At 40.2% G+C, this 26,511-nt stretch overlaps 1 protein-coding gene across 4 annotated transcripts in view; it reads right to left on the reverse strand.

The window, feature by feature from the left end:
• stpg2 (sperm-tail PG-rich repeat containing 2) overlaps nt 1-26,511 on the reverse strand; it is a 129,070-nt gene that overhangs the window by 91,028 nt on the left and 11,531 nt on the right. For all 4 annotated transcript variants that reach the window (XM_034596442.1, XM_034596441.1, XM_034596440.1 and 1 more), the window contains exons 7-10: nt 25,271-25,366; nt 17,755-17,914; nt 16,726-16,889; nt 13,156-13,248 (exon numbers count right to left, since the gene is read on the reverse strand). In XM_034596442.1, the coding sequence (XP_034452333.1) occupies nt 13,156-13,248; nt 16,726-16,889; nt 17,755-17,914; nt 25,271-25,366 (513 nt within the window). The remainder of the gene's footprint in view (nt 1-13,155; nt 13,249-16,725; nt 16,890-17,754; nt 17,915-25,270; nt 25,367-26,511) is intronic.

A 26,511-nucleotide genomic window follows, 5' to 3' on the forward strand; every position in this document is an offset into this window, starting at 1 on the left:
ATTAATTGAGGACAGAAAAAGAGATGGAGAGCGAGATAATGACAGAGGGACAGAAGGTGAAAGTGGACAAATCAGAGGGGAAATGGGATGAAAAGAGGCAAAAGAGGAGAAATCACTAAAGATCAGAGGGAAAGAAATTAAATGAAAAGATAAAACTCGGAAGATAAACTGAGACACAGCCCTCATAATAGACAAAGACAGGATCATATTACAGGACGAGGCCTGGTCACATCTCACTCCCTCTAATCCAATCTGGAAGTGGAAAATAAGTTTTTAATTTGTTTAAACGCTGATCTCTATTCTGGGCAGCGTCACGGGCTCACTGGTATCTGCTGACGATTCCATTATTCTCAGATAAATAAATACAAACGGGATTCAGTCTCTCACATGCTGCTGAATATTTTCAAAAGGCGGTCGATGCAAACGAAATTCGACAGATTGAGAATGTGGCTGATTCTGAGACAAGACAGAGAAGGTGTTATCTGAAAAGGTTCATTTATCAGAATGTTGTTATTTTACGATTGACTGTATAAAAGCTGCTAACTGACTGAGGTTCCCCTGTGTTTGTGTTTCTGTCTTTTCTTGGACACGACTCTGGAATCAAGACAGAGAGAGTGAGACGCACATCACATTAATGGGAGACATTATTTTCTTGTGTGGAGCTTTTTCCAAGAAAGAGAGAAAAAAGACAACAAACAAATCAGTTCAGCTTAGAAAAAAAGGGAAGGTAGCTTTGGGACTGTAACTAGGTTTGTCCTGAGCTTTTAACTGAATCCCATCATCCTTCATCCACATCAACAGATACAACTAGGGGCCCTGGAAAAAATGTACTAAGTGGATCTTGAGATGAGATATTTCGGTCAAACGCTAAGGATCCTCTGACGGCAGCTTTATCACTTCCCATCCCAACAAAACATCCTAACTTGACCATAACTATAATCTTTCCCTAACCATAACCCAGTAGTCATTTAAACCATGTATTACAGGAACTTAAAGGTGCCCTGTGGTAATGAGATGTTATGTCAATGTTTCATCCGATTACTCTGTATGTCCTTGGGTTCCAATATATGTGTTGAGTAGATTTCTCCTCATCAAACATTAACAAGGTCGATTTTTTTTAAATATTGTTTCTACGTCCATGTAGCCTCGACTGTGTATAAAGATGACATGTGCAGCCATCTTGCACTTTTGACGATACAAGAGCTCACCCATTTTTGTGTTTCCTTTTTATCGTGACATTTCCTCCCATTTTTATAGCATCAAACAACTAATTGAAATCAAACTTCCTTCATGTCCAATATGGTAACATGGAGGAGGCAGGATTTATTACTGGGAGCTATTAGGATGATTTGGCTTCACCTTTTTGGGAGTGTTCATATCGTCCATCTTTATATAGAGTCTACGGTTTGCAGTTGTGTTTTTCAACACACTTTTTCTAACACAATGCTAAGGATGGCATGAAAACAAAATGGAAGAAATGTGTGATGCAGCGACGAGTGCTTACACGGGATATAAACAAACTCCCGCCACAGCACCACTAGTGGTCAAAAGTGGTAGTGGTAGAACTTTTGAATAAATCTTAAAGGTAGCAGTGGGAGATTAGAAAATACTTATATAAATACTTTTTGTAAACGTACAGGTATGATATATTTCCTCAAATTGAATAAAGTAAGTAAATTACTGTATTTTAACACAAACATGGACCCTGGCTACCACTGTGTGTGCCAGGTGACTATCAAACAGGCAACAAAGCAGACAACATACTGAAACAGGCGGTAGGTATGAACTCTACAGATCCTGCTCCACAGTTGTGAGAACATACCAGAGATCATGTCGTGTTTATCCAGCCTCACTCGTAAAGTGCCTTTTATTCTGAGTCACAGGCTGTTTTTGAGGACGGGCTGTTTTTCAGTTGACTTGTTTTATGACAGCAAGACAGCAGGGTGGTAACAATAACCAGGACTTCACAGCAAGAGAGCGAGAGCAGGAGAGAAAGAAAAGGAATTTCAGACACAGTATATGAACTTTTCCTCCGAGCAACGACTTAAGAGAGCAACCACACATAAAATCTTAAAAGTGCTACACAGACAACTTCTCCATCTGTGCCCTATCACACATTTTGAGACTTACTCATTCTCTCTCTCCTTCTTCCTCATCTGTTACTCTGTTGCTCATGCGTGCATCCTCCTTATTTTTATTCCTACCTCTCATGCTCTCCTTCTAATGTCTCGTGTCTCCACTGTCACCTATCTTTTACTATATCTCCCCCCTCCCAGAGGTGTCTTTGTAAATCAAGACGGATTCAAACAATGCTGTGGTGCTATTAAAAGACGTCACCATCATTTTTTCATTAGATATTAACCATTTAGTATGTATCTGTTCCACTGAGAGCAGGTATAATGCTTAGCACAGCTTAATTAGAGGACAGGTGAAGGCAGAAGTAAGAATCAGTCTGCTGAGCAACTGTCAAATGAAAAGTCTTGAACAGGACTAATGCTCAAATCAAACATTATGTGATCAAACATATATGGTCACTTTCTACCTACCGTACTAATTACCTTTTAAAAAATACATTTTATGACTTTTGGTTGGTTTGAAGCACAAAAATACCTGTCAGATTTAGGGAAAGATCAGGGTTTGGATTTAAATGTTTACTTCTTAAAGGTCAGGTACAATTTGCCGCCATGCTAATCACCATAGACGTATAAAAAGACGTATAACACGTATAAAAAGATGGACGACTTGTCTCCACTTTCTCTCACTATCCCAAAATGAAGCTGTCATCTTGTGCCGATTAGGTCATTTGGACCCAGAGAGTGTGGAGCCGCAGATATTGCCAATACATATGCTTGACCGATCACAAGTCAGTCCCAGCTGTCAATCATGACGTCTCACCCTGTTTTCATAGCATCTAATAACTTACAACCAAACTACCAGAGAAAAAAATACACTTGAACATACATCAGTGTGGCAAGAACTACTGTAAATCCAAGAAACCATCTTTGAAGAAATTGTATTTCATTTGTGCTTTGACTCCCTAATTTGGTCCATGTCCCATCAACTAAAATGGAGGAGAGGGGGATTATGATGTCTAGTACAGCCAGCCACCAGGGTGCGCTCAAGATGCTTTTGCGTCACTTTTAAGGAGCCGTCATATCGTCCAAGTTCATATACAGATTACCTGTATGCAGGTATTTGTATTAACAGTTAATAAAAAACAAGGCTGACTGGTGATAGTTGACCAGCAGTCTCCTGTATTGAAACAACATATAGATTGTTGACTCATTCATCTCACAGTATTACTTCCTACTTAATACTGATGAAATAGAGAGATTGCCACACCCCCAGAGACCTGTATCACATGAACGTAAACAAATGTTCTTGAGGGGCATTTACTGAAACAACCACTGCTGTTTCTCTTGGGAGGACTAAACAGCAATACAGCAGTAAAAAGCAACTTGGAGGAGGTCTCCAAATTACTGTATAATTTGTTGAGCATATTCATGCTTCTAGGGGATAATCTGTTTTTAATTCAAATTACACCCATGGCCTTTCCCAAGCACCACAATCAGGCTTAGTATAAGTTGAGTAGTAAAATAATTGTGTGTTATTCATTGTGTGTAATTCACGCAGCAGCCTCTGGAAGTCGATACTTTTACTCTTGTCCTTTGTCTCTGTGGATCATCTATAACGCAGCGTTTTCCTCAGCCCATTAGGATCTGACAATCAGACTTCAATAAGATCCTGCAAACTGTTTGAATCAGAGACTTTTTTTCTTCAACCAGACTCTCGCATATCTTTTAATGGACAGCAATTTAACATCGATTTAGGTGAAAGGTAAAGCAAGAAGAAGAAAAAGAAGAAAATCCCAGACAGAAGGGATTAAGAGACACAGACGAGGATCTAAAATAGTCGCCATGATTAAAAGGGAGACGGGCAGTCGATCAGGGTAAAGCACTGGACCTGCAGCTTTTACTTCAGACACTCTTACACAGACACATGCTCTCTGTGGCGGGGGGGCGTATTGTTTCATGTACTGGTCAGACAATGTGATAAGATCCGCGACGTGCAGATGAAGGAGCAGATTTATGTGTTTAAAAGATTATTAAATACCAAAACACAGCACAGTGGCTTACAAATAATCAGAGAGGATTTTAAACTTTGCGTTTCTCAGTTTTCTTGGACATGGTCGCATTGTGTTGCAGAAGAAAAGTACCAGTTTCAACGGTTTTAGCAGCACGTCACTGCATCACTCTGGACAAACTCAGCCTCATTGATTTTTCACAGAGAACAGCTTGTTACGGGTTCATCATTTCTCATCCAGGGGATTTTTCAGATTCTTTTTTTTCCAAGTCTAACAACAGGACACACAGGGTGGAAAACCAGGGTTGGTAAAGTTTTACATGAACTGGGTTCTGCCAGCGAGGGGGCTTTTAATATTAGGAGCACTTTATCTGATTGTCTTCCCCCTCTGCTTCACAAGGTGTGAGGGAGAAGAGCAGCTCATCTCTGGTCAGGCTCTGGTGTTTGTGTTACACGAGGGAAGGAGGGTTTTCTCCCCTAAACCCATAGATTCCCTTCATATTGTGAATATGTAGAGTGATAGTTAAACACTGTGCCTGTAGCTCAGTGATGACAGGTGCAGCCCCGAGTCACTGAAGACTTCAACTTTGTTCTGACGGAGCACAAAACCGATTTTAGATGGCGACACTATTGCATACAAAGTCAATGGATCCATTCACATCTGAGCATAGTTAGCGGATAGGGGTTTGTGTTGCTTTAATGTCTAGTCAGCTTAAATATTCTCCTGAATGGCTGAGTGAAAGCAAATCAATGCAATATTTTACTGTAGCTGTTTTTAGATAAGAATCAGGAGGATATTGTTGAAATCAGATGCACTCACAACAACGGGGAAATGTCCGCAACATTTAGGCGAAAGGTGGCGCCGGAGTAGGATGCAGGACATAACGTGTGAATCCTGCTGCGGTGGGAATGCGTTTATGTTTACGGCACATTGACACTGTCTTTTTTTATCATAGCCGAGAGCAAATTAGAGCGTGGGCGAGGTAATGGGGGGGAAACACAGAGACAGAAGAAATGCTGCAAAAAGCTCTTGTCAGAAAGACTAGTCAATACAGCTACTGGGTATGACAGCACCACTACTCTGTTCTCCCTCCTCTCCTCCACCCCATCCTCAAATCTTTCCATCCATCACAGTGGTGAATCGCTCTGGACGCTATTGTGAAGTGCATGATGGGAGCGTTACCATGTGAAGCCTCGGGGCAGGAGTGTCACTTAGCGCTTCTTCGCATTCGGTCACTTAATCGTGCAAGTGTGTGTCTCCTGTGTGTGAGCGATACACTCACATTTGCACGCTCCCTGCTTTGTGTACGCGCTGCGTATTGTTGCATTTATTTGTTCACATGCACATTTGAGGGAGTCACGTTTGCCGTGCGTGCACTAGCGTGTGTATTTTCCCGCATGTGGCCGCGCTCGAAAATCTCACAGGGACCCACGTCATCATCATTACCCTGACAGCTGACAGTAAAATCCATATCGAATCTATAACTCCATTTTCCTGTTTTTGTTCCTTTCTTTCATCACTCGACTCCCTTGTCTCCCATAAATAGAGGCTGTGCCGTGACATGCCATTAGCTGTCCATGGATATATCATAAGAATGCAATGAAACACAGACAAAAAGTCAATAAGTGACAAACATTGGGCCTCTGCATATTTCCCCTTCCCTGATATTTCAAGAATATCTTGCCCATGGCATTACCTTCAATGCGACTGTCACACTCTGTCTGACTCACATGGCATTTATTTATTTATCATCTCTCTATCTCCGAAGCCACAGACAGGGATGTCTCACTCCTCCCCATTGCTTCTGTCTTTCCACCTTTCATTCTTCGTCTCCATTATGTTTTTCTGTCTCTGTCGTCAGCCTCTCCTTCTGCCTTTCTTTCTTTCCATCTGTCTCTCTGTCCCATTTTCTCGGTTATTCCGTCATCCCTCTGTCAATCTCCCCCGGCCTTCACTCGCTGTATAATTTCACCTCCTGGATTTTTTGGGCGCTCGGTTCCTTCTGCAGCGCAGCGGGGTGACGCTGCTCTTCAGTTTGATAAATGTATGTTTAGCAAACACTCTAATTATCTCAACCAGAGCTAATTGGAGAGATAATTACACATTATACACAGAGGCTCTCTCTCTCTCTCTCTCTGTCTCTCTCTCTTTGTCTTTCCTTCCCTCCTTCCTGCTTCGTTTTTCTTTCACTTGCATCTCTTCTCTCTTTCTTTGTCTCTCTCTCTCAAGACAATTATGCATGGTGTCTTTTTTTCTGGGAGAGAATAAGGAGGTTTTCCTTGTGTGTGTCAGGACTTGTGAATGATGTCCATCTGTGTTGCTGGACCATAAATACAATATTGCACCTCCTGAATATGTTTTTTATTCGAATATGGCTTTTATGATGGAATCTGAGACCAGTAAAAGAGAGGTCTGGTCTCCACACAGCACATTTCTTACAGTGCAACCTTCACAGTTATTCCTAAGGAGTCTAGGGCTATTTTGGCCGTTTTAAAATGTTGCCTTTATATAACACATTCAAAAACAGCATTGCCTATTTGTGTTCTATTATTTTCAGCACCAAATTGCCTTTATCACCAGACAATAAATGTTTTGCTTTGACATAGTATATTAACATATTGGACCCAAACACAAACAGGGAACATCATCGGATTTGACTCCAGAGGATTATATATCCACTAAGCTACTGTATTTGCAGCACATGCACCATATCTGTTAATCTTGGTGACAATCGTGCAAAATGAGAGTGTATAAGTATATTGAGTGAACTAAACAATAAGTGACTATAAATAGTCCTTCATATATATGACTATGACATTAGAAGTCAGTATATTACCTCCCGCCCCAGCGAGAGCGAAGGATGGAAATGTCTCCGCTTGCGAAGTCTCTCCTTCTATTTGTTTTCATTATTATTTTCGCACCATTGGATTGTTATGAATCCTTCTTCCAATCACTGTCAGCGCTACATGTAATAAAAACCACGTTTTAATATCGTCCGTCTGATTCCATCAAGCCAGCTACACAGAGGAGGGAGAATTATGAAGTGCTGTTGATTGTCAGCCTGGCAGATATTAGTGCAGATAAACTGAAATTTGTTTTACTGACAGCAACATTATTGTGTGTTTACGTCACTTCCAAATGACTTGAGCGGAGCCCACAGATCTGACTGAGCAGGAGCTTTATATTGTCAAAGACTTTTATTGGATCAGAATAGAGATGGAAATTACTTTTTATTTACTGATGTTATGCGGGATATATGAAATGTTTCTCAAGCATTACTTTTCTCTAAAATTACAATCAGAACAGGTAATAAGAGGGTTTTAACCTACTGTAAGTTTAATTGTAAAATAGGAAAAGCTTTTAAAGCAATCCTTAGTATAAGTAGATCACTTTGAATCTGGAGAATTTACTTAATACTCTGATTGCCAAGTATAATTTGAAGTCATGAAATTCAGGCTAAATACTCTGCAAGTTGAGGCATCAGTTGTGTGATGATGTTGATCCAACCCATACACTGTAAGATGGAAGACAAGTCTCCACTTCTTCCCACTATCCAGAAATGAAGCCAAAATATTCCGGATATGAAAGCTGCCACCTTGAACATATGGACCAGGTGCAGGCGCATCGGGGAGATGGAGCCACAGGAGCGAGGTCTTGTCAATACACATGCTCGGTCAATCCCAAGTCAATGTCAGCTGTCAATCAGGACATTACACCCTGTTTTCACAGCATCAAATAACTAATTAAAACCAAACTAATTGAACAAACAAACACTTGAACATACACCAGTGTGTTAAGAACTAGTGTACATGACAGAAACCATTTTAGAATGGGGCTATGTTGGCCGTTTTTTAATTTTGCCTGTATATAACACATTAAATAACAGCATTGCCTATTTGTGTTCTATTATTTTCAGCACCAAATTGCCTTTATCACCAGACAATACATTTTTTGCTTTGACATAGTATATTAACATATTGGACCCAAACACAAACAGGGAACATCATCGGATTTGACTCCAGAGGATTATATATCCACTAAGCTACTGTATTTGCAGCACATGCACCATATCTGTTAATCTTGAGAGTGTATAAGTATATTGAGTGAACTAAACAATAACAACTAGTTAAGAACTAGTGTACATGACAGAAACCATTTTAGAAACTTTTTGGTTTGGTCCATGTCTCATCCACTATTCAGTTCAAATGAGGTGGCAAAGAGGGGAGACAAGAGAGCGAGATAGGGGTGAGGGGGAGAGAGAGGAGAGAGACCAGGAACAGTTATGCACCATCAAGTTTCAGCTTTGACTATAGTGCTATAATGAAAACAATAAGAGAGATAATTCTGGATGTGAAGATGTTACTAATGATAGCAGCAACAATTCATATAATAGTAATAATAACATGGAGGAGAGATGCTTTCATGTCGTCCATCTTTATATATATATTTTATGATCCACCCTCACGAAATAAAGTAACATTGAAAAAAACTGGACTGGACTTTTATCAGCTTCATGCCCATCGATGAAAACATGCCCTGATTTAGGACCAGCTCAGTTTATCTCTACTTCTACCAAGGGAACGTGCACCTCTTATTGAGGCGATTGCCAACTCCTCATTTCTGAGGCGAGACCCTTGACACTGACAACCCCTCACACTCTCTTCGAGTAACAATAAGCATCCATCAGCGTGGTTATTGTTAAGCAGCCATCCATCCGCCCTATTAATCTCGACATCATTGGCCGCGGAAACAAAAATCGACGGAGATCCCGACAGGCAGAAACACATTAGTAAAAAAAAAACTGACAGAAAGACAAAACGCCCAGTCATTTCACTGATCTATAAAAGAGACAGGAATTCCACCACCTGAGGCTAAAACATAGGTCCAAATTAAAATCCTCACTTATTCTCTCCCAGTGCTGCCTCAGGGTATCCCACAACCTCTGCAACAGAAAGGTCATTATCAGGGAGGCTTTTTCCAGAAGGAAGGAGGAGAAGGTGTACAGCGAAGAAGGAAAGAGGGAAGGAAGGAAAGAAAGAAAGAGAGCACAGCATGAGAAATGAGGATGCATGGGGATCAAGTGGAGTTATCCTGGAAAAAGGCGATGCACTATAAGGGGGAGAAAAGCCAACTCTTATTTAAGCCGTGCTCGACTCATAATCATCGCTCTCTTTCAGATGTGTCACTTCACAACGCGTCTGCTTCTTTCTTCTCCACAGACAGGTAATCAACTCCTATCAGATGCAGACCTCCAGCTACAGCTCACATCTGACATGCTGGAGCTTCAAATATTTGAAGAAGTCGAGGTGAATTAGATTTAGACCGTCTGAGAGTGTGCGCGTCCTTTGAATGAGAGCTGAACAAAAAGATAAAAAGCATCAAAATACATCGTGCCATGTTCAATATGTGTTTAACCACAATCTAATTGGATTTGGGGCTCGACCGATTTGAAATTCGTGGGATTGAATACATGATCATAAACGGGAACATTTAAAAACAGAAGATCTGGAGGAGCAAAGCAGCTATAACAGCAAAAAACCCGAAAGAATGTCATAAATATCCTCTGGTCAGTCAGATAACTAGTTGCCCTGTTGTGTTTAATGCACCAGACAAGAAGATGGCTTCAAGAGACATGGTATGGCTTTTATATCTCTGATTTCCAACCCACTGCAGTGTGAATAATTCCTCCAGCAAAATGTCGACCTCCTCCGCCTGCCAAAAACTTTTAAGCGAAAGAGAAGAAGACATAAAGTCCTGAACATAAAACAGATAATAAAGACCTACTTTCTGCCTTTATTCTTTCTCACTCCCTTCTCATAATCGTGATTGTTTCCTGATTAGACTCTTTTAATATCCATCCCAGCGGGGGGGACCGTTACCAGGGATACAGCATAGGCTGCGGCGAGGCATGTGGCTAACAGTTATACGGCAAAGACGTCCCCGGGTGATTTTTCATTAACTGGCCGTAAAGACGGCTCTGTGTGGAGCCATTACCAGTGAACTCAGATCTTCTCCACGGAGTACTCAGAGGTACTACCCAGACAGGGAGGGAAATATGGAGGTAATGTTGTTTCTCTAAAGTACACTCAAATAAGTAGTTGTTTTTCTAAGTGAGTTTGCAATTTTTTTTCTCCCACTCTGGAAAGTCTGAAAAACCTGTGCACTGCAGTTCTCGCCGCTGCTAACCCTGCTGCTGTTTGCCCGAGGAGGGCAGCTCACAGGCATGTATTACCTCCATGACATGTGGGGCCACCGGCCACTTCTTCCTGCTTCGACCTCAACAGCCCCCCCACCTGCAAACACTGCCAATTACCTTTGTGGGAACTCACAACCGAGCTGGAAGCACCGCTGCTGGGAAACCAACCAAGTCAAAGCCGAGTGTTAAATATTTAATCGCCCTGTGTGTCCGGCATGTAATGAAAATCTACAGTCGATCGTTTAAACTTGCATACATCCAACATCCGGACCCCGACACTGTGTGGACTGTGGGTGGTTGTCAAGTCTTCCACTGTCCGCATTAGGATTTAGCACAGCGAGGATTCTGAGTGAGCCGGATCATCCATCAGTACAATATACTGCGGCCTGACAGAAAACTACACGGCACATTTGTCATGAAAAATGGCAAACAGTGCTGACAGTTATATGAGGTGGAGACTATTACAGAGGCGATCAGCACTGGAATCCTTAATGGATCATTCTCCCTTTCTAATGAGTCTCATCACACAAGCTTAAGTTCATTTCAGCAATAAAATGTGATTGACACTGTAACATTAGCAGTGATGTGAATGTACAAACACACACAACTGTGACTAGCTTTGCCCAAACTGCTATGCAAAATACGCTGAGTGCAGAAACTGAAACTGGAACAGATGCCATGTGGTAGTTGATGTATCAACAGTAAATATAAGTAAATATAACATTATTTATCTAAAGTGTTAGTGTCATAAAGTGGTCAGTCTTCACTCAGATGACCCTGACCTCTGACCTCACCTACTCTTTTCTATAACATCATTATGCTGATTATGATGGAGCCTCAGCTGTTGATTTCTCAGGCTATGCTCCGTATCATCGATGGATGCCATGACAGTTGCCCAAAAGTGAAGCCAAAGCGTTTCAATCGCCACCTGGTGGCTGGCTGCAATATAGGTCATAAACCCGGCCTCCTCCATGTGAGTGGATGGAACATAGGACAAACTAAAAAGTAATTTTTTTCTCAAAGATGGTTTCTGTCATTTAAGGTAGTTCTTATCATGTTGATAAATGTTCAAGTGTTTAACTTTAAACTTTAAATCACATTTTAGCCCAATATCACAAATTTGCCACAAAGGGTTAACTTGAGCTGTGCATCTACAATTGTCTGTCCTCTGATATAAATCCCGAATCAGCTTTTATACTCTTATGTCTTTCTATACAGCGACATAGTTTACAGTGTACAGCTCAGTTCTGGACACCTTTGCCCCGAGATTTAGATAACACTTCTAACCTTTGGAGTTAATCAGAGTGAACACCAGCTGGAACCCAGAAGGGAACTCGGAAATACAAATTGTGTATTTTGAATATTAAAATGCTGTAGCATACACTTGAGCGGGAACATTTGCATAATTTTCTTCAAGAACAATTTTTTTCCAATACTAGAGTCGGTGAGATTCAATCGCTAACCCTCACATCCAGCTGCTTCTGTATTTCTTCATTAGCACCTTATTTATATGCAAGTAAACATCATCTTGTGTCACACAGGGCAAAGAAAAGCAGCTTTCACAATCCAAACATTGACACGTTTTCAAACGCAGCCCCATCACTGCTGTTATTTATTTGTTGACACCAGGTGACACACAATAACAAGAGCTGTGTACACAGTATGTGGGACAGTGTAAAGACAAGGGTTTTAACAATATTTCCAATAACATCTAATTCAAAAATGGATGCAATCATAAAACACAGCACTTGAAATAATAGGACTCTAAATTTAGTCTTGTGCTTTTAGCGCGTCATAGCAAACAGTTCAAAACTGACAAACTGCTGATGACTTGTTTTGCTGTTGCTTGTTTTGTAAGTTTCAAGGTCAGTTCTGACAGTAGTTCTCTGCTGGGGTGTTTTCAGGGTAAATCTCCGTGCCGACAATATTCGAAGTAACAGGTTGATGGTCCACAAGTGCAACAAGTGCAACAAGTGCACACTGCAACTTTTTGTATAAAAAACTGTAACCGTAAACCTAGGCAGCATAAATCAAGAAATGGAATGTCGATAAATGAAAAAAAAAAAGGGGTTTCACTGAGAAGAGACGAGAAACTGTGATGAGTAAAATCATTTGATTAGGAGTATGATTTTGATTTGAGAGGTTTCAAAGGCCCCGCTGCTGCAGAAATATTTTATTTATATTGATTTATTAAGATCTAAATAGAATATCTCTATAAATGGTAGATCCACTCCAATAACACTCAAAAGTCAAAACTAAAGAAGTATCATGTTGTTTAAGTTTTAAATCCTACCCATAAATATTTTAATTAATAAGAATAAATTAGTCTAGTAAATAATAACAACTATTTAACTAATATAATAAAATAATAATAATAATAAACAACATAATACAAAGTAATACAAATAAAATAACTAATTCGGAAATGCAATTTAGAGGTGGAGGTCAATCTCTTACCATATAAATATATTAAATCTGTTTTTTATTGTTAAAAAGTTTGACGGGAGTAAAATCCAGGAAAGTGGGTGAGGACGATCAGATAACGAGGGAATAGAACATGGGAGAGGAACACGGTGCTAATTATTGCGAAGTGTGACCTGTTTTTGATAACAGGAAGAAGAAAACAAGAGTCAAAGAAAATGAACTTCTTGAAAACAAGACCCTTGCCATAGTGGGTCAGATGCTTCTGCTGCGATGGCCCAGTTGTGAAAGTAAAACCTTGGCGTGTAGTTGTGTTTGACTTCACTTTAGACTCTTATGTAAAGAAGGTTTGAGCAGCTTTACAACTTCACAGTGTGGATGGAAGAGAGAAGACAAAGACAATGGAGCCAAAGAGAGAGAGAGAGACGGAGCTGAGAGAGAGAGGAAGACTTACTTTGGCCGATAGTGACGATGCCAAACGTTCTGTGGCTGATTTGAAAACTGCTGTGTGCTGCTTTTTATAGAGCTCCTCTGTCTTCCTCTCTGTCTGAATACAAACATACAGCAGTCACACAAACAAACATGGTGATGGTGAAGAATATGAAAATTCTTCTGTACACTGTAACAAATTGCTGTAGTTTCTACAGTAAAATTTTACAGTAACTTCTTGTTCTGTCGTTTTACGATGTTTACCTGTATATCGCAATGCATCATGGGACAAATATAATTACAGTAGCTAACAGCATTTTTCCACAGTAACACATTGTAAAATTACAGGCAAGTTGTATTCTGACTGTAGATGGTGCATGTTACAGTTAAATACTGTTGATATCGATTGCGTTGCACGAGGCGGTTTGAAAGACGACCTTGACATGAGAGCACGGGAGCAGAGGAGCAGAGGAGCAACAGCCGTGTCCAGCCACTACATAATACGTAAGTTGAATGTTAATTCCCTACAAAATTAATATGGGCTTCAACTTTGTTGGGATGTCATTGTAATAACATTGTTGAGATCTTAATTAAACCAATGCTATTGTTTGCAGTTACTAAAGTGACAACTTACTAAAGTGAATGACTTAAAGTGAATCAATGGCATTTGAAATTGAAAAGCTAGTATGCAACCCTGCCAGGATGCTTTGTTATGAGAGGAGCAGTTAAGCTCAGTAACATCGCGCTAAAACTAGCATGCTAACGCTAGCGCGCTAAAGCTAGCATGCTAGCGCGCTAGCTGGGTGAAATGGGATTGGGCCTAAATTGAAACTGCAGTTTCCCATTATAGTAGCTAAATCGTGTTTTGAACATAGAGACATTTGGCATTCATCTTGTCTACTTTATTGTGGGGAGGCAGTTGGCTGTGGAACTTGCTGATCTGGGTATTCACAGTCTAACAGTGGTAGTCCAGGGCTCAAACTACATGTGTGTTAAGCAAGAAGCTCTCCTTGATTATTGTCCATTAATGTGTACAAGCTGAATGGCACATCAGTGATTATATTTCACCACTCCCTCCCAGATATATACTGACATGTCAGTACTGGGGGAGGACATCAGACAAGCTGTGTTGGTGGTATTACCCAGCCTACCAGAGGACAAACTACAGTCCCAAGCATTGGAGTGGCATCCAGATCTGACCTGCAGTTCATCAAAGAGGAGGATCTCCCTGCCAACATCACACCTATCCAGTGTCGAGGCTTCTCAGCGCTTGGCAAACCGAAGGTATGTCTTAGATTAATGTTTATAAAGCACTTAAAACAGAAAAGCTCATTTCATAAAATTAAAAGCTGTATATTGTGATCCACTATGCATGTTAATTTGCTAATTTATGTAGGCTAATGAATGCACAACAAATTATTTTACTGAAGGTTTTGGTTTTCATTTTTTGTAGTAGGGATGACCTGCTGTTTTTTCCCGCAGATCACTGATCATCTGTGAGCCAAATCGGCTGATACACTGCAATACGTTTTTTTGTTTTGTTCTAGCAGGTATAACTTCAGGAAATCAGGAAATCTCCAACCAGAGGACCTGCTGCCTGAGGTTATGTTGATGCAACTATATCACTGCTGGTCAGCTCATGCAATCTTGTGAAGTTTTGCTTTTCATATTAAATGGGCAAATGATTATCTTGTCTTGAACAACCTGATGGATTCGGCTCCCTCTTTTAAAGGATCTGCCGCGCCGATTTTTCATGAAGTTTCTTTTCGTGTGATTTTGTGATTTCAGATGTTTCGTTGGAATCAATCCAACCAAAGGCACCAAGACGGCAAAGCTGGTCTGCCAAAGAGGTGGAAGGTGCGTGAAAACAAGAACAACTCTGTCAGTCCTCACGGCTCTTCTCTCCTCAAGAGATTAATGGACTTTGAATGGCTTTGAGTGTAAGTCAAACATAAAGAATGAGGACTGTTCTCCTCCTCACTATGTGACTGGACATTGTTCTTCTCTTAAACATTTTATTAGTATTTACATTCTTTTGCTGATATATTAAGATTTCCAACACACTGAAAAAAGGTCATCTTTTTTAGCTAGTTAGCTAAAAGTAAATTATACCACAAAATTATGTGACCTTCTTCTTAATACATTTTCTACCTCAGGTCCTGGTTTCAGATTGGGCCTTTAAGCCAAGTATGTTGTCAGTTTTAATAATGTTTGACTAGTTGAAACTCTGGTCAATGTTGAATTCCACTGGAGTGGGCCGGTGTCCAAAGATGTATAATTTACGTTTAAGAGCTTTTCTGAAAAAAAAGGACACCATGTTCTTAAAACGTTGTGAAACTGTATTGAGTGTCAATAAAAGTTTTATTTGTTGCAGCTCTGGCTCCGTTTTTATTTAACAGGTGAAAAGACTTTAGTGCAATGTAGATGAATTTTGGATAAACAGTATGCCTGGTCTCATTCAAAATACCTCACAGTATGCATAATTGGCAAAACTGCTAATGTAAAAAATAAAAAATAACTAAAACAATTATACAACATCATATTGTATTGTAAGTATTAACAGCTACTTTATTGGCAACTTTAGTTGCCAGGTAACTTCTGTAATCTGAATAGAATACAAGGTAATGTTGTAAACTAGATTACAGGTAATTGTGGTTTTCTGTAAAAAAAACAAACAAGAAATTGCTGTAATTTATATACAACAAAAAACTGTAAAACGTATCCTGTAATATACTGTAATTCTTTTTACAGTAATTTTACAGTACTTTATTGGCAACTTTTTTGCCAGGTATTTACTGTTAATTCTACAGTCAATTCTTTACAGTGTAGGACTCAAGTAGTAACAGAGATGTATATTTCTGCCCTGTCTATATCAGGGAGTGTAGTGTGTCTCCATGAGGATTATGATATGAAGAAAGGGAAAAGGAAAAAGAAAGAGCAAAAATTGTGAAAGAGCAAAAGAAAGCAGGAGAGAAGAAACAAAAGAAAGAAATAGAGACAAAGAGCAAAAGAAATAAATAAAGCGAAGTAGTAAAAGAGCAAAAGAAAGTGATAGAGAAAGAAAGAAAGGAAAGACAAAGAGCAAAGAAGAAAGAAAGCAAAGAGTGCAAGAGGGAAGGTAAGAGTAAAAGACCAAAAGAAAGAAAGTAAGAGCTAAAGAGCAAATGAAAGAAAAATAAAAGAAGAAAAAAGAGAAAGAAAGACAAATAGTGGAAGAGAGAAAGAAAAAGAGTGACAGAGGGGGCAGCGTATAGCTCATCTGGTAGAGCTGCCGCCCCATCGAGGCTATGCCTCACCTGTAGCGCCCCGGGTTCGATTCCGACCCGTGGCCCTGTGCTGCATGTCTTCCCTGATTCTCTGTCTGCCTCCCTTCACAGCTTGCTCTCTGTCCTCTCCAATTAAAAATAATAAGAAGCCCCAAAAATACATTGAAAAAATGTATTTAAAAAGAGTGAAAGAAGGAAAGTAAGAGCATATAGCAAAAGAAAAATGAAAGAAAAAGCAAAAGAGGGAAAGAAGGAAAGAGGAAAGAAGGAAAGAAGGAAAAGAAAAGAGTTAATGAATGACAGTACAGTGAACTGATGGATGGTGGTACCTCGTACTGGCCTGGACTGGGGGCCTCTGTTGATTGCTTGTTGAGAAAGAGTGAGTTGCGTTGGGCGGTCGAACCGAAGCCCCCCTTCCTGCTTCGTTCTAAAAAAGCCTTTTTAAAACTCTCCTGAGCTAAACCCTGTTCAAAACACGTGTAGGACCCTGGACCTGGAGAGAACAGACACAGGCTGGATTATTGTGTGTCTCTCTGAAGAGTCACTTTTGTGTCGTTCTTCTTTTTTTACTGATGTGAGATGAAAAAACAACATCATAAAGAACCCGAGGTACCTGAAGAACTAACTATCCCTCAGAGGAGATGTCTTTTCTGTCGGAAGACATAGTGTCACACTAAACTTCATACTGCTATTCTAATATTTGACTGTCATATCATGTCTGCACAAAAAATATCTACCCATTATTTTTGATGTTCAAAGAATATTTTTATGCAAAACGGTCGATGGAAATGACAGAACGGAATTGTTCACAGTTCATTCATTGGACAATACAAGCATGTAAATAACCGTAAAACATGTCTTTACCCTCAAATTTAAATATTAACATTATGGGAATTTAGCTTTTGTTCCCAGACGTGAACATAAAAAGGTAATAAATAAATAATACCTACCACCCTCCCCCGCCTCAACACACACACACACACAGCAAAATAATCGCAAAAATGTTCTTTCAGTTTAGTTCAAAATATTAATACAAGCTGCAAAGTATTACTTGAAATTGTTAATGTCAAGTTAAAATGTATTAAAGAACAACTTGTTTGAAATGAAAGCTTGTGATGCAGATTTGAATCCTGCCTCAGTTGAAAATCAAGTGTCAGTGATGTCTCACATTAAATGGGCAGTAGAGACAAGCCACTGTCATTAAGTCTAAAAGAGCTGGATCCATTAGAGTGAAAAAAAATGGACAAATGCACAAATGGAAGTATACAAGCTCTTAAAGAGAAAACTGGACTGCTGATGTAAAATGAAACCTCACATACGAAAAGACTAAATTCACTCACACACACACACATCCTCACCTGGTGTGAGGCATTTTTTGAGGTTAGGACTGAAGCGCACAGCGGTGACGCCAAACGGGCTTTTCTTCACTCCTGTTGTCCTCTTCAGCAGCTCCAGGGCACAGCGCGGGTCATTATACACACCAACAGGGGGCGACACTTCTTTCACAGAACAAAACCTCTAATGGAGGGAGATGAAAAGAAAGGAAAGACGGATACAGGTCAGAGAAAGAGAAGAAACAAAGGAGTGGAGACAAAAAAAAATGAAATTGTATACTTAATGATAACAGCAGTTCTGTTGATCCAACTGATATCAGCACTGTTTTAAAAAGCAAATAATCCACTTATTTTCTCTAGTCAGCGCACATCTGGAGCCCACAAGAACAAATCCAGCTGTGAATATTTGCTTTATCCACAGGAACAGAGAATGACAGAGAGCCATGTCTCACTGTCAGAGATCAAATACCATGAACAAACACAGACCAACTGGCCACAGAAAACATGGAGTCTGTAACACGTCTGTCCGTCTGCCTGTCCCTCCGTCCATCTGTCTGTCCTCTGCCTGTCCGCTGTCTGGGACTGATCATTGCTCACCAGTAAATTAATGGAGGGATGAGAAATGGAGCTATACTTTTGATTTGATTTGAAGAAAGATAATGTTTTTACAGCTTTAACATAGACTGTATACAAAAAAATGGACATAGACTTGACGCAGAAAGTGAAGCCAACACGGGAGCGCCTGAAACCTGTATTCTCTTCAATGACCAGCAGAGGGCGGCTCCTCAGGTTTTGAAAAGAAGTATTGATTTCAAGTCAATAAGTTCAATATACAGCATGATCTTCATTTTGTGAATCATGGTCCCATTTAGATTAAAAAAGACGGTATGCATTGGGGTATGGATACTGTGTGATTGACAGCTACTGTCATCCAATGAAAAACAAGATGGCGCTGGAAAAAATGCCAAACTCGAGGCTTCAGAACGGCAGCTCACAACCAAATTGGTTGACGGTGGGTTACCATTTGGTGTTCATATTAAGTTGCCATGTTGTTAAGTGTCTAGTTGGTCTAATACATCTTTTCCACCAATATTAGATTGTTTTTGAATGCGAGTAAGCCTGCTAGTAAAGGGTGATTGACTCCTTTCACATTGCCAGTGGTGGAGTTTGCCTTTCTATTTTTTCCTCCGGTGCTTCATGTTGGACGCCATGGCCGCACCGAAAACTGAGGCACTCTCTCACCTCACTGTCCTGACAAATTAGCGCGTTCACCTAGGGGCCTCGTTTCCATCACTGCTGATCAGAGCTGAATAAACCCCATGTCTACTGCAGAGTCATTTGACCCGCGAGTGAAAACTGATTCTATCCATTCCCATTGCAGACACAATCAAGATGTAGCTGTTAACACTTGTCAAACCAAGAAAGGAAAGAACAAGAAAAAAGAAAAAATTTGCTAGAGCAAGAATAAAAAGGTGATAACTGCGAGACGAGGACGGCAAGAACGAGATATGGTAAACAGGATAACCCAAAGGTAATGATGCACACAATCAGGTATGTAATTTTCTTTGACTGTTTTGCTGATATCAGAGCTGATTTGGCGCCGAAACTGCTTTGGCGGCTTCACTTCCAGGGTGCAGATGTGTTTATCTGATAGCCTATTATAACAGCGCAGACAATCAAGAGACCGGAGCAGAAAAAAGTTGCTTTTTCTGTAAGAATTACTGAAGGTGAACTGTGTTTCAATGTAACTCTACATTTCTCCTCAGCCGCTCACCGCTGAACCATTTAGTGGGTTGTTATCGAACGCAAACAGAGGAATAAAAGGAACTTGATTCCTTCAAACACCAGCATGGATATGTTTACAATGTGCACACACACACACCCACACACACACACACACAGGATGTTCAAACCAGAAGAATAATCTTAAACGTGACCTGTTTGTTGGAGACATGCCAGTCATTGATTGGCACTTTCCAGTTAAACAAGATGCAGCCTGTGGAAAATTTCTTTCTGGGGTAATGAAAATTGTGTTAGTAATGCACAGTTGAATTATTGAGCTTTTAGGCGAAACAGGAGAAATGAGAGGAAAAGAACGAGTGAAGGTGACGTGTCGCTGGAGGAGGACACGTGGAGAGGAGAGGAAAAGGACAGAGATGGGAAGTGTTCAGGTTAGAGATGGAGCGAGAGTTTGAGTAAGACCAAAAACGAACCAAAAACGAACTGTTCATTTCATGTCAGTTTTAAAGTTGAGGTTTGTGAGCATCTGTCAATCCAACTCTGCCCTACTGGCTTTTTGGTGAGTCTTACTCGTGGACACCTTTTTTTTTCTCTCTGAACTTGACTAAATGAACTTTGTTGAAACTGAATCAAATTGTTTTTATGTTTCCTTTAGATCCATCTCTAACCAGGGCCATTTTTAAAGCCCTTCTTAAAACGCGTTGTATCTGAAGTGTTTGTTAGAATTTAAAAATGTTATGAATATTACATTTTTAATGACTTTACATATACTGGTACCTCAAAATGTACTTCTACCAGAGAGCCTTTTTTGATTATATCTGGACTGTTTATATATTTGTCATTTCATTTTTTGTCCTGCTCATTGTGAAGCACTTTGTAACTGAGTTTTAAGAATAGAGCTATTCAAATAAATAAATGAAATTATATATTTATTATAATTATGACTAATAAATATATTCATACAAAATATTAAGGGGAATACTTTTGATCATCAGTGCTAAACTGTTCACAAAGCAAGTTGCCTCAGTGACAGAATGTTTTAATGTCTGTTGATGTGGATTATTGAGGCCACAGAGTAAAGAGATGTTTTTCGTGGCCTCATGCTCATCAACTCATTCCACCTCATGTTAAGATGACTTCAGACTGATGCAAAGCTTTAGTAGAAACACACAAATTAAGCAGGGTAAGAATGTGCTTTGCGTTCAGTCTGAAAATACTTAAGTCTACATCTATTCAACCGCATCCTCTGGGCAAGACCACATTTATCTCATAGCGTACTGTATAATAATCATATTAGCCTTTCAATGCATTGTCTGCCCACATCGTTGATATGTGTATCAGAGCTGAGGGTTGATATTTCTGGAATTGGCTGTGAACATTTTGAGCCTAAAGCTCGAAATCTTACGAGTGATAAAAATGTCATGTTTCACCGGAACAAGTCTTATTGCTACAGTGTCTCATCATCACAGTCACATTATCAATGGCTTTCATTTTTTATTATTTTTATTCCCAGGAAATCAGATAACACAGGATTCAGGATTCAGTGTCTTTCGGTTTGCCTTAATTTATATGTTTGTATAAACAAAAAATAAAAAAGTATGTTTAATATTTCACATGATAATATTTTTATTTAGTGAGTGGCCTTAATGTACAATTGATTATGCACTTATCTTATCAATTGACCAGAAATAAAAGGCACTTAAGACAGAAACAAGGGAGGAGAGAGAACAGAAAAGTAACCATCCGTGAAGAAGACCAAAGAATGAAAGGCAAAATAAAATTATTCTGATTTTAATTCTGCAAATATCAGGCAGAAATCAGGGTTTAAAAAATTACAGCATATGAATAAATGGAAGTGAAGGAACAAAATGGAAAAGGGGGAATGAGTGTTAAAGTGAGGGCAGGGGAATCGAGGAAAAGGCTTGTTTTCACAAAGTGTCAGATTGATGCTTTGATATTGGGAAATTGGGAGGTCAAAGGGAGGAGGGAAGGCAAGAACTGGAAGATTCCAGCTGTTCCTCCCATCCTCCCCTCCATCCCTCCTTCGTTCACTCCCCCCCTCCCTCGTTTCCTCTCCATCCCTCCACAGGGTAACAGTGTCAGATGGAAATGGAACCACAGGGAAACGAAGATCTGAGAGAACTGACGCTCTTAGATCTGCATTGGAGATGACTTGTGACACGTGGCACCGTGGGGTCGACGTACTAGCACAGCGTGAGGCCAGGGAAATTAGGTCAGGGCAAACTGTGACACACACACATCAAATAAACCTTGCTATCTTGCATCACTTGTTCTCACCAGGAAACTAGCAAAATGTTTTATGTTTCAGAGGTTATTAAGGTAATTTCAAGAATTGTGTGTGGGGGGTGTGTGTGTGTGTGTGTGTGTGTGTCAATGTACGTGCATGTCAGCAATCCTAAAACCTGCCTCTTGTGTGCGAAACCGTCTACAGAAGAAAATCGCACAGGTGTGTGTCTGAATTTTTTATGTGTGTGTGAGTGTGTGTGTTTGAACACACACATTTTGTGTCACATTGTGTGCATGTGTGTCAGAGTGATAATTAAAACATCAGTCGGAGAGTTTCACAGGAGGGAATCTGTGGGGCAGTGCCACAGAGGAGTTAAAGTATTCCTGAGACACAAACCACACATTTTCACATCCTTCATCTTGGCTCCTCTGAGCCACTTAATAAACTCATCTTCACCCCATCTGAAGAAATCCTCCACTCCCAGCACATTAATTAAACAAGCAAAGCCCGGCTTAGTGTCTAGGATCTGTAACTTAATCTTATATATTCCATATTAAAATCCAGTCTCTCCTTTGAGAAATTGTAAATTGAATATGTCTGCCTCCTATAGATTATGCCTGAGAAATCTTTTTTAATATGGTCTGATTGGTTTCTCTGTCTGTGGAGCATTAAGAAGTTATAAGCTAAAGAAGTTGAATTTGCTTTTAAGTGGAACGGTAGCGAATCAGCTAAGCCAGGAACTACAGAGTCAATTATGTGTTTTGGTTTGGGAGGAGAAGAAGTGTGGTTTCCTGGAGTGCCGTGCAGGATCCCTTCTACTACTCCTACCGTATATACTTCCCAATTAAACGGATAATAACACTCTAACCAATAGCATTTTCTATTGGGGATCACATGAAGCGAGTAGGGATGAAATGGTTACCGGCTTAACGATTTACCACGGTAAAATTCCCTAAGGTTAGATTTACAGTGTGAAATTTAAACTATCATTATAGCCGCAGTTGATTACGACGTTGTAAAGTTCATGGTAAAATCTGTGAGCAACGGTGTCCAGGCGCGCAGACGTTTGTTATGTGCATGTGTGAAGTTTACTTCATCGTGTGTTATAAAAACTTGTCAGAAGAAGCGAAAAGGCGCGTGGGGGCTTTAACAGCAGGAGAACTGTTAGTAATCTCTGGCCATTGCTAACAAATGCTAACATCCAGTGTTGCCACATTGCATGAGTTTAACAAACGTTGATATTCTGTCCCGACTGACATTTGGGGTCGAAGTCTACACTTAAATTAACCACCTTCGATAAATAATGAAAATACTCTAATCATGTCAATATAAAACTTGGTGATATTACTGCTTGTGTATCAGTAATATTATCGTGATCATTTTCGTCACTATAATCGTGACACTAAATTTTCATACCATTTCATTACTAGAAGCGAGTTTAGATTTCAGTTAGAGATTATAAAGATAACAATGATTCAAGTGTGGTAGTGTAAGCAGAAGATAATGGCTTCATGGGTTCGGTCAACCAATCCCAAGTCACAGCTGTGAATCAAGACGTTTCACCCTGTTTTCATATCATCAAATATCCAAAATAAAACCAATCTTCCCGGAGAAATTAACACTTGAACGAACATCAATGTGATAAGATCTACCTAAAATTACACAAACAAAATGTGTTTAATGTCTGCTTTGACTCTTTAGTTTGGTCCATGTCCCATCCACTAACAAGGAGGAAGCAGGATTTATGACCTGTACCACAGCCAGTCACCAGGTGGCAATCGAGATGCATTGGCTTCACTAGGGGGGAGCTGTCATGTTGTCCGTCTTATTGCAGTCTCTGATACATGTCCTTCAGGGTGGTTGTCTTCTGACTGTGTGTCTGTCAGGTCACAGGGAGGGTGAAGGAAACACATGTAACATGTCACTGCTGACAAGCATCACAGTGACTGTCAGGAAAAGAAAAGCAGATGTGGAGTGCTGTGTTTTCCAAGAGAAATGGACAAAAGTTTCATTTGTTGAAGTAAATTACATAACACATTCATTGGCATGAAGGAGGCTGACATCAAACCAAAGACTTTTAAATAAGCGGACGACCCACTCTACCTACTGAGCCACAGTTGCCCCAAACAGATACCCCTGAAGCCGTGAGGACGAGCAGGCAAAGGCAAAGTCTGAATGGTAGAACTTTTCCCAGCAGGAAGAGGGAGACACACTGTGTGAGAGACGTTCATCTCCCCTCTGATAGCATGACGAGATATTAGAGGGAGCTAATGTTGGAACTCTATGAATTCTGTACATTGACTGGAGTCCACCAGGCTCTTTGATTTATCGTCGTAACAGATTCCCTGCCTGCCTGTTCCCGCCAGTACGAGCATATAGTTGTCTATACATAAAAATATTCTGATGCCGCTGCTTCTTTATCGAGACAGCGCTGCTTCCACACACTGAGCCCCCTCCACACTATTAAAAAAGACATGTAGGGTTTTTTCAGTTTTTTCCTTTCCTCTAGTGTTATAAAGTTTCGATGTGTATGTAAAACGTCTGCAAAGTTGAAACACCCAAAGCCAGCTCCTCTCCTGAAGCTCCTGAAACGCGTCGCCATCAGTCCAACTGATACCTCAGCTGCCCGGTGGCCCACATTTGCATTACGCATGCCGAGCAGGTCTTGCATGCCCGCTAATGAAGCGGAGGTCGACATTTCCCATGTGCGCTGAAAGCGGCTGACCAATCAAAACAGAGTGGTCCAGCTGGCCAATCAGAGGAGACTAAGCTTAATTGGAAGGGGGGCCTTAAAGAGATAGGAGCTAAAACCTAGTGTTTAAGACAGAGGCTGAAAAGAGGAGCTGCAGCAATGTTACTGGAGAGTGATGCATGTTCTGAGCATTAAATCTTGAACCTGAATACGAGTACTTCTGTTTTAAAAGCCTGAAAAGGATGTCTTCGTTATTAATATGTCCTGTTTGGGATAAATAATGTGTTTATATCCAACCACGAGATTGATTGTTACAAACCAATTAGTTAATAAGTAGTAACATCCGAGTGTATTTTTATAGGTGCCCATTTAAAACATGGAGATCTAAAGTGGGGAGAAGTGATGAACGACCTTTCCTCTAGACAGGGTCTGGTCGACTGTGATAATTTGAACAGGCTCTTTGCACAGTTCAACCTGTCATGTCACAGACATGGTTTTATTGGAGATTCTCTAGTTGGTCACCCTGAAGCAATTCTCACAGTGAAACGTGGCATTAGAAAATGAACATTATATACAGAGAAGCTCTACTGTCTGAGATTGACTTTAATTCTTATTTGTAAATAATGAACCTCAAGTCAGTCACTGCAGAACGTGCACAGACATTAAATCAATGCAACAGATAAGCAACTACAAAAACCACAAAGAAAAAAGCAGACTCTGGTGGACAGAAGCAGAGATAAAATTGCTCGAGAAAGAACCTGCCCTATAAAGTACAACCCAATTCACCTAAAAACGCACCCACAGTGGAGTCGTGAATTGCTTTGCTTTTGAACTCAAACCAAATTCTGTTTGCACTGTACCTCAGTCTGAGAAAGGAAGGGACACGTGAACTTGGGCAGGTTGCCACTGGACTCAAACTGGCTTCTGATGTGGTACCGGCCTGGACCTGGAACTCCCTGATATGGAAACACAGAGGGAACTATACAGCAAATCATATTTGTATTGGTATGCAGTTACATGCTTTGGTAATATTCATGTCTGTGGTGTCATTTAGAAGATTAGAAATGAACTGAGAGGAAAGAGGAGAAAAGGGAAGAGAGTTTCTTTGATTTCTTTCTGTTCTAGAGATAAATGAAGGGCACAGGGAGGTGGAGGAGTGGAGGCAAAGACTATTATGATAATGAACCAAATGAAAGACACAGCATTGAAAAATTAAGTAATGCAAAGAGATGTGTGAGCAAATGGTGGAAACATGCATCCGACTATACCTTGAATAACATTTTTAAACTAACAATTTAGTAGCACTTAAATGGCACTTACTTATAGCACTTTGTAGTTTGGCTTTTTTGAAGAAATTGTACTTTCTCTATTCTTGTTGTTCTGGGTTTGTACCCTCATGGTTGAATGCACTTATTGTAAGTCGCTTTGGATAAAAGTGTCAGCTAAATGTAATGTAATGCAGAAAAGGCACCGTCAAAAGAAGCCATTTTCCTTCTCTCGTCTGCAATTAAGACATGTAACAGACACAGACTGGAAGAAACACACACGTGTGGTCTTTTCATCGTCATGTAACAATTATTACATGTGACAAATCAAGACGACCGCACAATGGTGCAGTCTGCAGTAATTACTGTAACTAGCAAATCAGCTAACACCACCAGACGTCACAGTTAACAAGAGATGCTGACGGAGAGAGGTAAACACAATCACAGACACACACACACACACACACACACACACACACACACACACACACACACACACACACACACACACACACACACACACACACACACACACACACACACACACACACACACACACACACACACACATTCCCTGGTGCAGAGTCAGGACATTTTTCTATCTGTTGTAAAGGTTGCGAGGTTGCTGCGCTGGAGGTGTTTTAATGAAGTCTGCAGTAAAACAGCATGGATTCCTGTGGAGATTTTTAGCAGTTACACCCAAATCTGCACATGGCATCCCCCTTCCTTATAGGACAAATCTTTATTCGTGAACATTAACCACAGTGTCATCTTTCTTGCCCTTAACCTGATATGTCACATTTTTAGACATGATCTCCAGAAAAGGTCCAGACAGT

Source organism: Hippoglossus hippoglossus, chromosome 9, assembly GCF_009819705.1.
Source record: "Hippoglossus hippoglossus isolate fHipHip1 chromosome 9, fHipHip1.pri, whole genome shotgun sequence".
In the NCBI taxonomy this organism is placed as follows: Eukaryota; Metazoa; Chordata; class Actinopteri; order Pleuronectiformes; family Pleuronectidae; genus Hippoglossus; species Hippoglossus hippoglossus.